At 46.6% G+C, this 14,926-nt stretch overlaps 1 protein-coding gene across 1 annotated transcript in view; it reads left to right on the forward strand.

Annotated features, from left to right (window-relative positions):
* The window catches only part of DNAH10 (dynein axonemal heavy chain 10), a 313,006-nt gene that overhangs the window by 115,250 nt on the left and 182,830 nt on the right, over positions 1 to 14,926 (forward strand). The window contains exons 18-20 of the mRNA XM_078767939.1: positions 9,031 to 9,187; positions 9,835 to 10,059; positions 11,092 to 11,346. Of these exons, the coding sequence (XP_078624065.1) occupies positions 9,031 to 9,187; positions 9,835 to 10,059; positions 11,092 to 11,346 (637 nt within the window). The remainder of the gene's footprint in view (positions 1 to 9,030; positions 9,188 to 9,834; positions 10,060 to 11,091; positions 11,347 to 14,926) is intronic.

Consider the following 14,926-nt stretch of genomic DNA (forward strand, 5'->3'; position numbering starts at 1 on the left):
TGATTTGCCGAGCGGATGGCACCGCGGCCGAACAGTTACCCCGACTAACCCGATTCCCGAACGTTGGCCGGATCACGCCACAGATATTCAATAGGGAAAAGACAAAGGCGACACGGATGTGAAGAAGAAGAAGAAGACAAAAAGGTTGGCAATACGACTAAATTTATTCCTATTATATACACGCTCAAAGTAACCAAGGAGAAGGAAAGATAATAAAATAATGTACAGAAGATATTAGAGAGACAGTGCAACGCTAGCTTACATACAGTCTTAATTAACCCAGGGACAGAACAAACAAGGACAGACTCACGCGGGGAATGATGATAGGACTGGCAGGAGGTGGATGGCTGGAGGGAGAGGAAGGTCCACGGATACTGCAGCACGATCGGCGCGTTTGGCAGCCGCCGTTCCTTCACGGCCCCGCTCAAAACTGCCGTCAAGGCCCCAAGCTGCTGTGTCTGAAGCTGCTGTGGCTGCTGCTGAAGCCGCCGCTGTTGCTGCTGTTGAAGTTGCTGCTGTTGCTGCTGTGGCTGCTGCTGCTGCTGCGTGGACGTCGCGTGCTTTCTCCAGGACTCGTCTGACTCGTCTGGTCCAACCACTCAACTCAACCACGTCCTTGCTTCTTGCGCGCGCGCTTTTATAGCGCCTCAGGCGATCAAGCCGCCGGCCTTCAGGACACGCCCATCGGTCAGCTCGCCTCGGCCCTGATTGGTCGGCACGGCCCTCTGGCTCCGCCCTTGATGACGATGGGCGGGCACGCCCTTCTTCCCCGCCCCGAGCACATGTTCAATGGTGGTTTTGGGGCGAAATCAGCAACCCACAGCTGTAGCAAACCTGGCAAACTGCCCAGTGCAGTTGGCAATGGAGGCTTGGAGGGGATGTAATTGGCAATTGAGGCTTGGCAATGGAAGTTTTGGGAGTGGGAATGGGGAATGAAGGGAATCTATCTTATTTCACTTGGTGCAATGGAGTGTCATCTTAATGGAAGACAAGGCCTTACCCTAATACACATAATAAAGATATAACTATCAACAAGGGGGAAATCTATGATTGGCTAACGTGTATGCTTTATGGAATTAACTACGGGAACGCCCTTTGACCTTTATACATAACTGGAGTAAGGAGGGTCCAGAATAAAGCAATATTAATAAAAAACACAATAAAAAAAAACACAATCCTCATATCCACAACACTGCACCCTCCTCCTCTTAGGCACGTCCCGGGCCTATAACTTTAACTTAGTGTGACACGTAGGTGTAGTTCCCTCTACTTTTAACCTGACCCTGAGTGCGACAGTTTTAAAACATAAATAAATATGTCCCGCGGCTCCATTGCACCCTGCCTAACAGACTCACGCCCACAGCTAACCGAATTGCGGAATGGTCTTCAAACTATACATTTACGGTGGGGAGCATTATTTACAATGACGTTACTTTATTTACAATACGCAACCCAGGACCTGTGATTGTTCTTTTCGGGGGGGGAGAGACAGTCTGCTCTGCATCAATGCACCCTGAAAGCACCCAAAACGCACCAATACACCCTCAAGCACCAATCGGTGCACAGTCATCACTGTTCATGAAAATAAAAACAACAAACAAACCCCTAACCCTGCAGGTGGTCTCTTGCTCTTCGGCTCCCTCTGCTGGCTATTATTATTTTCCTGATGTTGTCATCTTCTTTGCTGGCAGCCTATTTGCACTATTAAAATGCACCCAACGTGTCCATTTTTATTTTCTTTATTTATGGCCCACAGGGCCAACTAGTGTGGTTCACCTGTGGGGCATCGGTGCCCTGTGGCCAAGGTCCGCCAGCAAGATTTCGGGCCTTCAGGGCCGGTTCCAGCAGAGGGGCCATGCCCCAACCCATGGGGTCCATCAGTGGTGCTCGGCCACAGACATGTGGTCCATAATGTGGTGCATCAATGCAGACAGCTGGTTCTGGGAGTTCCGGGCGCACAATGGCGGACTCACGCACGCTCTCCTCGGCGCCCAGTGGCGCACAGGTCCTCATGTGGGAGACAAAAGGGGGGAAAGACAGATGAGCGAGGTGTAAGGTCACAAGGGTACACATCAATAAGGCAATGCAAGGCGAAGTGCGTACGGAGAGCGAAGTGAGAAAGCTCGTCCCTACCGTACGTCACCCCCCCTGTCACCTACACTACCCTTGCCCTTACCCCATATTTACAAAATCTACACATTTACAAATTCGTCACTACTGTCACGTCTTCCCCATATTTCCCCTACACCAAATTCGTCTCCACAATCCCTCTATCCAAAATTTGCCATCACCCAATTCATCATCAATCCTCATAAGGAGGGAGAGATGGAACATCAGCACAATGTCACACCCACGTCATGATGCGTCTCACATTCCAAACATTTGCATCAATAAAAATAATAAAAACAACCTGGCATGGTGTGGAGTACCTGTCACCTCAGGTGAGTGGATGCAGATGGTGCGAGGAGACTTCAATCCTAACTATCCTCTAAATGACTTTAACACACTTTACACTACCCGGGGTCTTTCCCTGCCAAACCATTGGCAATCTTACTCTATGTGGTTTTAAAAACCAATTCCCATTGACCAAACTGTGGTGCCCTCTCAATTTGGGGTCTCACTCCCCCGATTCATCTCCCTGTGCCCTTGCACAATTTCTGGGCTGGGTCGTGCAGCTCTCCCAGCAGGTCTACCCACCTGCACACCTCCACCACTGTAGTTGCCTCCGAGCTTACCTGCTCCTTACCTAACCTATCTAACTGGGGAAGGCCCCTCCTGGCTCTGTCACCCCTCGGTGCCCTCTGGCACTGGGCTACCTGGGTCCGTCCTCCGGATCCTCGGGCCCCATCCACAACAACTCTACCGGCTCCCAGAGCCCACCTGCGGCCTCACCTGGCCGACATCCTCATAGTGGTGGAGTGCCAAAACCAACTACACACACTAACAGGCTACACGCCCAGCCATTTCCACAACACTAATGCACCCATCCAAATACCATTCTTTCACCCGCACCACAGATGCCAATATCCAACCATAATTTACCTATACCCTCTACCTAACACTTACACTACCCTCCCCGGGTATTCGTGATGGGGGTCCATCCTTCCCCCATTCACACCTTCGCACCATCCACTCCACTCCATAGTTTCCACCATACTCACTCCATGACCATCCATTCCAATACTCCATGTATTCCACACTCCATGTATTCCACACAACCATTCTTCATTCACCTGTCGTTGCACACCTGTGCAATCACACCTGGTGCCACCTGCACCCTCCTTCCTTCCTGGACCATTTGGTCAGCACAACTCATCTCACTATCACTCCCTCATACACTGCTCCATCCACCTGTTCAGTTGCACACCTGTGCAATCACACCTGTTCCTCACACACTTTTCACAATACACTTCTGAATACACCTCCAACACTCACACGGCATCATCTGAACTACCTGTTGCCCTGCTAACTTAGTGCTCCCCGTCTTCCCTTTAAACTAAGCACATACCACGTCATTATCATCCACACTAACCTACCTGCGTCCCCACTACAGGTATCATTGTCACTACCTAACCTTAACGTTACCTAAGGTGATCTTCTCTAGATCCCTATCATTATATCCTAACCCTCCCGTGCTAGTTTTCACTGCCATAAACCCCATAACCTAGTGCTCCTTTGCCCCCGCTGTGAGAGATGGCAGAGTTGCCATCCCATCACATCGGGTATCTTCCACTATCAATTTTGCACACTCAAATTCAACAAATCAAAAATTTTCCAATTACTGCCAATTCTATTCACTTTTCTAAATTTCGGATCAAAAACACTATCAGTATCACCATCATCACAGTCCGCTATATCCTAGCCTCGGTGCGTCATGACATCATTAAACTCGGCTTCGCAAAGCCGAGCAATGAATTCGGGTGGTTTGGTCGCCTGCAGGTTGAATCCGTCCGGCTTTCGTTTCAAGGGAGATGGTTTGGTCGGGCCGAGATTCCACGCACCATCTCGGCGCGGTCCCTTGCGGTCCCGGGCCGGATGGCTCAATCTCGCCCGGTCGGAACCCCGTCCCCGTCAGGGGGCACCGTTCCGCTTCCTCCCACTCGCCATTGAACCGGACCGGTCGCCTCGCCCGACAAGGCCCGGACTCGACCGTGCAGGGCGGGGCCAAGCCCGAATCGGCAACGACGCTTCGAAGAGAAGCGACGCAGCATCGATCTGCGCTGGGCCTTGCATCCAACAAAGCGCACCGCGCCCGAGTGCTCGCATCGGCTATCCGTCGCCCTAAACGCTAACCCGTCCAATGTCGATGCTTTACTCGCATGCCCACACGCACACGCGACCCTTTTGACACTCACAAAACCCGGCGTTCCAACGCCGTCCGTACATTCCACACACTCCGTCCATTCCACCAACGCACTCTCTGTTACACACCACACCTCTCGCGCACACTCGCCGTTCGCACACCTCGGTCCACACCTCTCCTCCGTTACGTCCTCCGTAACACTCATCATGGGCGTGCACTCTTGAATCCACCCACTACCGCGCTCCGATGTGCTCCCTCGCTCTCGCGCTACCACCAACTCAGGTGTGCTTCCTCGCACACGTTCCACCACCACCTTACTCTCCGTGTCACACTCACCCTCGCACGTACACTCCGTATTGCTCTCACTCGGTGTCACACTCCGTACACCCCGACGTGCATTCTCGCTCGCACTCGGTATCACTCTCGCGCTTCGTAACACGCTCACCCCTTGACACACACTTTTTTTTCACACGCGTGCCATTTCCACTCACACGGGACCCTTCACCAAAGCCCGGGTGCCATATTGACCCCAATCGCGCGACAATTCTTTTGTCGCCAAACATCTTTCTACAAAATCTCCCGGCACCACATGCAGCCCGTCTCACCTTCGGGGTTCTTCTTCCTCCCTGCACCAAAACCTGCAAATCTTTATAAGGATTAGCAAGTACGGCATCAGTATGTGCATTTAGACTTTGAGGAATTTCCATTCCTTCCTCCGATTGTTGCTCTTTTAAGTCCCCTGTCTCTCCAATTTCAACTATACCCATAATTTCTATGTTCACCTCGACGACCGCTGGCTTTAATAAAATCCCCTCTACCTCAGCGGTCGCCGGCTGCCCCAAACCCCGTGTCGCGATTTCTACACCCGTCATTTTACCCGCGCTTTCCTCCGCTTCACTCAACCAGCGCTTCTCGACCCGCGTTACCTCCTCGTGCACCCCTGGGACCTGCTCGCTCAACCCGCGGTCTCTGTCCCTCTCCGCTTCCCTTACTTCATATGCGACTCTGTCCCTCGCCAGTCCCTCATTTACTTCTTTGGCCTGGGCAGTTATGTCCTTCAATTCGTCCCCTTTTATTCTATTACAACACCCTTCAATTAGATTTCCCAATTTTTCTCTCTGAGCCCTCTTTTCGTCCCTCATTTGGCCCCTCAATCGATCACTATTAGCCCTCGCTCTGTCTCCCATTTCTTTCATTTCCCTGCTAAATTTCTTCCTTTCTTCCCTCTCCTCGGCCATGTACGCCAGGCATTGTGTCATGAATAGGCCCCAGTCTGTTGGCACCATGGGCTCGGCTGCCGCGCGCTCGTACGAGGCGCCATTTTGTGCCTCTTCAACCACGTGCGCGAGAGCGCCATTTTGTGCGCCTGATACTTCCTCAACCACCTCCTCATTGCCCTCCTCCATTTCTTCCCTCTGATCCTGGGTTACCCCTAACCCCTCCTCTAGTTCCCCCACCGGCATCCGATCGCCTTGACTAGCCATGGCGCGATTTCAAAATTCGGGTTTTTCTTTAAAACAAATTTCAGCAGCTTGTAATTTTGAGCGCGTTAAGCGCGCTTCGGGTCCGACCCAGCTCCCGACACCAATTGTTACGGACCGCGGATAAGGATGTTGATTTGCCGAGCGGATGGCACCGCGGCCGAACAGTTACCCCGACTAACCCGATTCCCGAACGTTGGCCGGATCACGCCACAGATATTCAATAGGGAAAAGACAAAGGCGACACGGATGTGAAGAAGAAGAAGAAGACAAAAAGGTTGGCAATACGACTAAATTTATTCCTATTATATACACGCTCAAAGTAACCAAGGAGAAGGAAAGATAATAAAATAATGTACAGAAGATATTAGAGACACAGTGCAACGCTAGCTTACCTACAGTCTTAATTAACCCAGGGACAGAACAAACAAGGACAGACTCACGCGGGGAATGATGATAGGACTGGCAGGAGGTGGATGGCTGGAGGGAGAGGAAGGTCCACGGATACTGCAGCACGATCGGCGCGTTTGGCAGCCGCCGTTCCTTCACGGCCCCGCTCAAAACTGCCGTCAAGGCCCCAAGCTGCTGTGTCTGAAGCTGCTGTGGCTGCTGCTGAAGCCGCCGCTGTTGCTGCTGTTGAAGCTGCCGCTGTTGCTGCTGTGGCTGCTGCTGCTGCTGCGTGGACGTCGCGTGCTTTCTCCAGGACTCGTCTGACTCGTCTGGTCCAACCACTCAACTCAACCACGTCCTTGCTTCTTGCGCGCGCGCTTTTATAGCGCCTCAGGCAATCAAGCCGCCGGCCTTCAGGACACGCCCATCGGTCAGCTCGCCTCGGCCCTGATTGGTCGGCACGGTCCTCTGGCTCCGCCCTTGATGACGATGGGCGGGCACGCCCTTCTTCCCCGCCCCGAGCACATGTTCAATGGTGGTTTTGGGGCGAAATCAGCAACCCACAGCTGTAGCAAACCTGGCAAACTGCCCAGTGCAGTTGGCAATGGAGGCTTGGAGGGGATGTAATTGGCAATTGAGGCTTGGCAATGGAAGTTTTGGGAGTGGGAATGGGGAATGAAGGGAATCTATCTTATTTCACTTGGTGCAATGGAGTGTCATCTTAATGGAAGACAAGGCCTTACCCTAATACACATAATAAAGATATAACTATCAACAAGGGGGAAATCTATGATTGGCTAACGTGTATGCTTTATGGAATTAACTACGGGAACGCCCTTTGACCTTTATACATAACTGGAGTAAAGAGGGTCCAGAATAAAGCAATAATAATAAAAAACACAATAAAAAAAACACAATCCTCATATCCACAACAATATATACATATGTATTGTCTCTTAGTCTTGTCTCTTACTCTTACTAGATATGATGGATCAGCGGAAAAGATACTTCTGCACAAAAGTGAAATTTTTAATTTTACTGAAAGTTTTAGTTTTCATTTCAGTGGGTGGGTAGGGGCCCCAGTACATTGCTTTGCCCAGGGCCGACAATGCTGTTAAGGGTGTAGTACTGGTGAACAGGCGATTTTTTTTTTTTTTTTTTTTTTTTTTTTAGCTGAACAGTTTCCTTATAGTCTTATAAACAAGAACCATGCTATTAGAGGTCATAGAAGTACCCCTAATTATTGTTATCTTTACACGCAATTTACAAGAAATATAATATTTTGCATGAAATTTGTTATAACTTTAAATTTGCATCATTCTTTTGGGCTGAAATTTGGACAGGATATTCAGAATATCACTTCCTTTAAAATGATGAAGGCTTTTGTTTATAGGAGTAGCCATTGTGGATTTATTGAAGGACAACCAAGTTTTATCTGGTAATTGGCATAATTAGCTAATTAGTGAACATTTGACATAATTTCACAAAATCCTCTCATCAGGTAGTAGAGTAACACATGTATAATACATGTACCAAGTTTTGCGTGAAAAGAATGATAGGTGACATAGAAGATCCAAGTAGAAATGTGTTCTTTGTTTTTCCTTGTTTTTTATTGACGGTCTAATTTATGCAAATTATATGCATGTAATATGACAAAGAAGCGTTGAAACTGGTCTGAGTTAAAGCCAAGATTATATCTTTCAAGAAAAACTGAAAATTAGATATTAACTTGACTTTGTTTTTGTGTAAAGGCCTCTCAAAGGTACCTATGTAGTTTTCTCAATTTTTCACCAGTACTACACCCTTAAGACGGCCCTTGCGATTCACGGGATTTTCATTTACCTTCGTGGATTTTCATCGACCGCAGATATCGTCGACATTCTTGGGATTTGCCTCACCATTCGCGGCTTGTTTCTCTCCATTCGCGGATTTTAGTGACTCGGGAACCTATTCCCCCTGTTCCAATATAACAATGACCCGCCATTCGCGGGGATTTTCCAGCAACGTATCCCCCGTGAATAGCGGGGTCCCACGGTATGTGTGTGTGTATATGTATGTTATATACATATATATATATATATATATATATATATATATATATATATATATATACATATATATATATATACATATATATATATATACATATATATATATACACATATATATATATATACATATATATATATATACATATATATATATACACATATATATATATACAACATATATATATATACACATATATATATATACACATATATATATATACATATATATATATATATATATATATATATATATATATATATATATATATATAATATACATATATATATATATATATATATATACATATATATATATATATATATACATATATATATATATATATATATATATATATATATATATATATATATATATATATATATATATATATATAATACCGCATACATGTCGATGTCATTAAAAAGACTTATTTTTTCTAACTATGCAAATAGAATGGCACTATTTAATTGTTTCTGAAGTTTTGCTAAATACCTAAAAGAAGCACAGGTGAGATTCAGGATACTACATGAACTTTCATTATACATTTTGGACCTCAAAGTTCATGTAAGCTGCAACTATTTAAAAAAATACTGCAATTGATATGACTTTATGGCTGGAAACTCCTGAATAATTGGTCAATACAGCAACTTCGGCCGACACACACCATACCATGATGCATGACTGTTGCCCAGAACACGTTGTGAAAGTTGAACACGCTAAACTTTACAACGATCGCTGATGCGACAAAATCTTATTGACGACAGTCTGAAAATCTTGTTCACCTTTTCCCTGTTGATCTGACAGAAATCTTAGGGAATTTATTGCAGCCATTACTGGAAATCAACCGATTTTCCAGGCTGACGCGGTGCTCTCAGAACCGGACATTAATCTTTTTCCCAAGAGAGACAAGATCTGTCGTCTTGCCTTTGTCTCTGCCCGAGATTGTATTGCAACCACTAAGGTGAGCACCCTTCATTCCCGGGTCATTGTAATTTGTTCCATCAAATATCATGTATGGGTTGTGGGAGGGGTGGATGGAGGTGTTAGGGTCATCCACGTCTTGCCAGGGGTCGAGGGGGTGCGGGTGAAGGTGTTGGAGTGATCCACATCTACTCAGGTGCAGACGGGGTGTGGATGGAGTGTTGGGGTGATCCACGTCTTGTGAGGGGTCGAGGGGGTGTGGGTGGAGGTGTTGGAGTGATCCACATCTACTCAGGTGCAGACGGGGTGTGGATGGAGTGTTGGGGTGATCCACGTCTTGTCAGGGTTCGAGGGGGTGCAGGTGGAGGTGTTAGGGTCATCCACATCTACTCAGGTGCAGACGGGGTGTGGTTGGAGGTGTTAGGATGATCCAGGTCTCCATGATACCTCCCGATTGTGTCATGCTTCCATGTTTGGATCTACTCCTTTGGGTTTCCTGGAAAAATATTATTTTCTTTTTTTTTCTCCACTCTTACATCTGCATCTTTTCTCGTGCCGTACTCATAACTTCCTTTTTCTTTCTGTCCATCAATGTGATAATTTTACTTTTCAATCCCTTATGTCCATATTTATATTCTTTGCCTCAATCCATGGAAATATAACTGTGCTCTTTACCTGTACACGCAGCGCTTTGTGCGTTGGATGCATGAGACTTGCTTGGAGACCCCAGCCCAACCAGTGACCGGGGAGGAAAAGCCCACCGTCTTCAGTTTTTTTTCTGATGTGTCACGTGATTCTACAGTTCTTGGCCTGCTGCAGACTGTGTTACCGGAAATGCAGCAAATCACCTCAAGTGCCTGCCAGAACCTGGTGCAATGGAAACGCTATCGACTGCTCTGGAGAATGAACAAGGTGTACTGAATGAACAAACGGAAGATAGGTTTAAACTGAAATTAGATAGGTAACACGTACCTAAAAGCATTGGGATGGAGAGGTACATTGATATTGGCAGAAATGCCCAGGAAAAAAAAATCCCTGAAGTATTTCATTACCTCCACCACCAAAGGTGGATGGAGGTTATGCTTTCACCTCTATTTTTTTTTTTGTTGTTGTTGTATACAAGATCGAGGCTCGTGTAAGAGCTAACATTAATCACAAAAAGACAAACTGACACATAAAACATATGATGAATGGAGCGGGAGACAAGATGGAGAGCAGGGACATCGGGAGATCTGTGGGAGGGAGAGGGCTTGGGGGGGAGGAGGCATGGGAAGGGGGGAGAGTGGGTGGGAGAGGTTAAAAAAAACACATGGACACTGCTGGGACTTCCAGGAAAGAAGTCGGTGTTTCAGAAAAGTGGATCTGGGGTGAATTAGCAGGGGTAGAAAAGATCAAGGTTTTGGATGGGGGAAGATAAGAGATGGTGGTGAACAGCTGTTTTAAAGACCTGGAGGGAGGAGTGGGATTGAAGAGAGTGAGGGAGTTTGTTCCAGAGGCGGGAGAAAAGAACAATGAAAGAGTGAAGGTGAGCAGAGAGTCTTGATTTTGGCAGTTTAACCATAAGAGGGTTGCAGGCAGATCTTGTGCGACCTTTAGGAATATTTGGGGGACAGAGCACAGAGAGAGCTGGGGGTGCAAGGCCGGAGAGGAGTCGGTAGAAGACAGAAAGACCACCTACCTGCCTGCGGTGAGTGAGTCACTTTTGGCGATGGGGCCAAAAACGATATATAGCACGATATTTGAAAAAGTTGTGGATGATTTATGACAAAACTTGGTGGATGAGTTAGTTGGGTGACAAGAACAAGCCGATTCGATTTTGGTTCAGGTCCGAAACCAGATCCAGCTTATCGGTGGGATACAAAACGTAAACTGTTCAGCCTGGTGGAGCTATGCTCTCTACCGAGTGATGTTCTAGTTATATCTGCGTTGCTCGTCTTTTCCCAGGACATAGTGAGAAATAAATTTGCGACACGTCAGCCATCCTGCGAAGCCTACGATGAGAAGCTTCAGTTCTACGGCCGCGTACTAAAAGAGGTATCCGCACAGCCTGTGCAGATCGATGAGCATGGTCTGAGGCTCCGACTGTCTCCATTGATCGCAGCTGTCTCTCGGCATGCTCGAGCCTGGATTGGCTCCCTTGGCCATCTCCTGGAGACATCAGCACAGCAACAGCTGTACCGCATTCTCACCCAGATTCAGGTATATGCAAAACTGATATAATCATTAAAACTCTGTGCTTGCATACCAATCCAAGCATCTAGTATCTATATACAGACTTGGCATTTAATATGGAACATTTTTATTTTCTTGACTTGGGTTTACTTTCTGAACTCGGTATATCAATCTGGTGAGTTTCTTTTACGCTTCGGTGATTTTTTTGTTAAAAGAAACATGTCACTGATTGTCTGTCGCAGCAAGAAGTCAATAACAGGATTATATCACAGGTGGCGTGACAAAATGTACGGACAGGTACATTTGACGATTGGCTTCACAATCGGCTATATAAGGGTTGTTGCATTCTGTATTAGTGGAAAACAACTGCTGCACGTCTCCAAAAGTTATTGCCGCTTCCCCTGGAGATGGTCCTTCAACTCGACAATGCTGTTTGTCATTTAGTGGTGGCTTTACGAGATTCCGGCATGAAACATCGTGCTATTGCTCGCCAGTATGGCATCACTAAAGGTCAGGTGTCAAAGATCCTGAAACGAAATGCTCAGAGGGGTGTCCCTACTCCAATACCGAGGTCAGGACGTCCCCGCAGAACCACAAGGAGGGATGATCACCAGCTGCACCGGTTAGTCCGCAATGGCCGTACCAAGTCAGCTAATCGGCTTAGGGCTGAGTGGCAGCAACTGACAAATGTGCCTGTATCCAGAAGGCTAGTCAACCAACGACTGGTTCAAGCAGGCTATCGTGCCAGGCGTCCCCTGAGAAAGCCACATCTGACCAGACAACACCGCCAGCGCCGATTGCAGTGGGCCAGAGAGCACCGTCAATGGCAGCCAGGACACTGGAATCACGTGATCTTCAGTGACAAGTCTAGATTTCTGGTCTATCGTCAATATGGCGGCGTCCGAGTGCGCAGACAAGTGCATGAAGCCTACAACGAAGATTGTATAGTGCCAAGAGTCCAAGCTGGAGGTGGTGGGGTGACCGTTTGGGCTGCGTTTCATGCAGGCAGCAAAACTGACCTGGTTGTTCTGAATGGAAACCTGAACCAGTTCAAGCACAGGGCCATTCTGGAAGAAACATTGCTTCCATTTGTTCATGCAGCCTTTAGAGGAAACTTTGCCTTCCAAGATGACAATGCACGGCCTCATCGTGCTCACATGATCCAACACTTTCTTGCTGACCGTGGTGGAGAGCATATGGGGTGGCCTGCCATGTACCCGGATATGAATCCGATAGAGAACTTGTGGGCAGAATTAACGCGTCAAATCGACAACTTGGACCAGCAGCCTGCCTCTGTGCGTGAATTGCAGCAGGCTATTGTAACGTCGTGGCAAGCGATTCCTGTCCAAACCTTGGCAAATCTCGTGAACAGCATGCCTCAACGTGTATGTGCTCTCCTGAATGCTCGTGGGGGTTACACGATGTACTGAACTGTAATTTTACTGTCCGTAATCCCAGTCGTAATTTAACTTTTGTTTTTGTTTCAAATTTTTTTTGGCTAATGTGCAAAATAAAGAGATACTTCTGGAAAACGCAAATAAGTTTAACACAGTACTGTCCGTGAATTGAGTTCGATATCAGTTTACATCACTTTCAAGGATCAATTTATTTTCTTCGAAATGTCAAATGTGGTTTTTGTTTCTTTTAAAGGTCACATTAACAAAATCTAGAATAATTTCAACATAATTCCAATGAACTTTTGGTTCTAAGTCATCTTGAAAAGTAAGTTCACCCCCACAAAAAAAAATTCCATATTAAATGCCAAGTCTGTATGTGCATGGCTACAATACTGGGTACACTAAGTGTTACATTTGAGTGGAAAAATAAAGTTTCAGGAAACTAAGTATGCTGTATTATGTTGTTCCGTATATATTGGAGTATCCTAGTTTGAAGCATCAGACCTGCTACATGCTTCGTTTTCACCAAAATGAATACAAGAGTGCACTTCGTATGCTGGATTCGTGCATAACGCGGCGCCGGAGGACACGAAAACAAGTTCTGACGTCATCCGTAAACGGGTGGTCGTCTGCCAGCCAGAGACTCCTTTGCTATCACAACAAACGGGACCCGCGTTACACATAATCAAGTTTCGAGCTATGCGGGGTTTTTTCACCTTTGCTGGGATGTGATTCGTGCATAACGGGGCATCAGACCGAAAAAAGACACGAAAAAAATACGACGAGATTATCGCGAAAAAAATTACCTTTCTGATTGATCAATTGAATAAGCATCAAGGGCAATCTTCTTACAGTATTTCTTAACCTGCACACCAAGTTCATTTCACGAGTCCTTCGTGATTTGAAAATGAAACTGACATCACAATTATTGTGAATTTGGTGGTCACCAAGCGTTACGCACAAATCACTTATTTTGCCACGCATTGCACATTTCAAGGAATTTTAGAAAGTGTGAAAAAACAACACCAGGAGACATACTAGACATCAAACATTCCATTTAATTACAATTTTGATCATCAATGCATATTTATATTTAAAGACAATGAAATAAAAATTGACATAGTCAGAATGTAACATCTTATTTCAAAAATATTCAATTTTTTTTTTGGGGTTTTTTTTGTATACTGAATCGAGGCTCGTGAAAGAGCTAACATTTACTTCACAAACAAATCAACCAGACAAACAAAATATATAAAAAGAGGGAGCGGAAGACAAGATGGGGAGAGAAGGGGAAGCACACAAACACAACATTTGAGAGCAGGGAGATGTGTGGAAGGGAGAGGGCTTGGGGGGAGGAGGTGTGGGAAGGGGGGGGGGGGGAGGGAGAAGTATAAAACACAAGGACACCAAGGACTTCCAGGACAGAAGTTGGTATTTCAAAAAAGTGGAATTGGGGTGAAATTAGCGGGGGTAGAAGAGATCAAGGTTTTGGATGGGGGAAGATAAGAGATGGTGGTGAACAGCTGTTTTAAAGACCTGGAGGGTGGAGTGGGATTGAAGAGAGTGAGGGAGTTTGTTCCAGAGGCGGGAGAAAAGAGGAATGAAGGAGTGAAGGTGAGCAGCGAGTCTCTTGATTTTGGCAGTTTGACCATAAGAGGGTTGCAGGCAGATCTTGTGCGACCTGTAGGAATATTTGCGGGACAGAGCCCAGAGAGAGCTGGGGGGGCAAGGCCAGAGAGGAGTCGGTAGAAGACGGAAAGACCACCAACCTGCCTGCGGTGAGTGAGTGAGAGGCCCTTGGAGTTAGCTTCATCGCGGGAGATTCCAATGATTTTGAATGCTTTGGTTTCAACAGCATGAAGACGAGCTAGGTGTGAGGCAGGAGCACCAGCCCAGAGGGGAGAGCAGTATTCCATTGAGCTGCGGATGAAAGCCTTGTATGTGGTGAGGAGCTCAGGTGTGCCAAGGAAGGACTTCGCATGACGGAGGATGCCCAGTCGGCGACTGGCTTTGGAGGCCACATTTGAAATGTGGTTTTCCCAGGAAAGATCATGGCAGATAGTGAGACCCAAAAGCTTGAGTGACAGAACTTCTTGGAGAGGATTATTCAGAAAGTGGATGGGAGGGTTGTCCAGTCGGTCTTTTCGGAGAGACATCGTAAGAGTGTGAGATTTGTCAGGATTGAAAGACATGTTCCACTTGTTTGCCCA

This window comes from Myxine glutinosa, chromosome 14 (genome assembly GCF_964187855.1).
Source record: "Myxine glutinosa chromosome 14, kmMyxGlut1.1, whole genome shotgun sequence".
NCBI lineage: Eukaryota > Metazoa > Chordata > Myxini > Myxiniformes > Myxinidae > Myxine > Myxine glutinosa.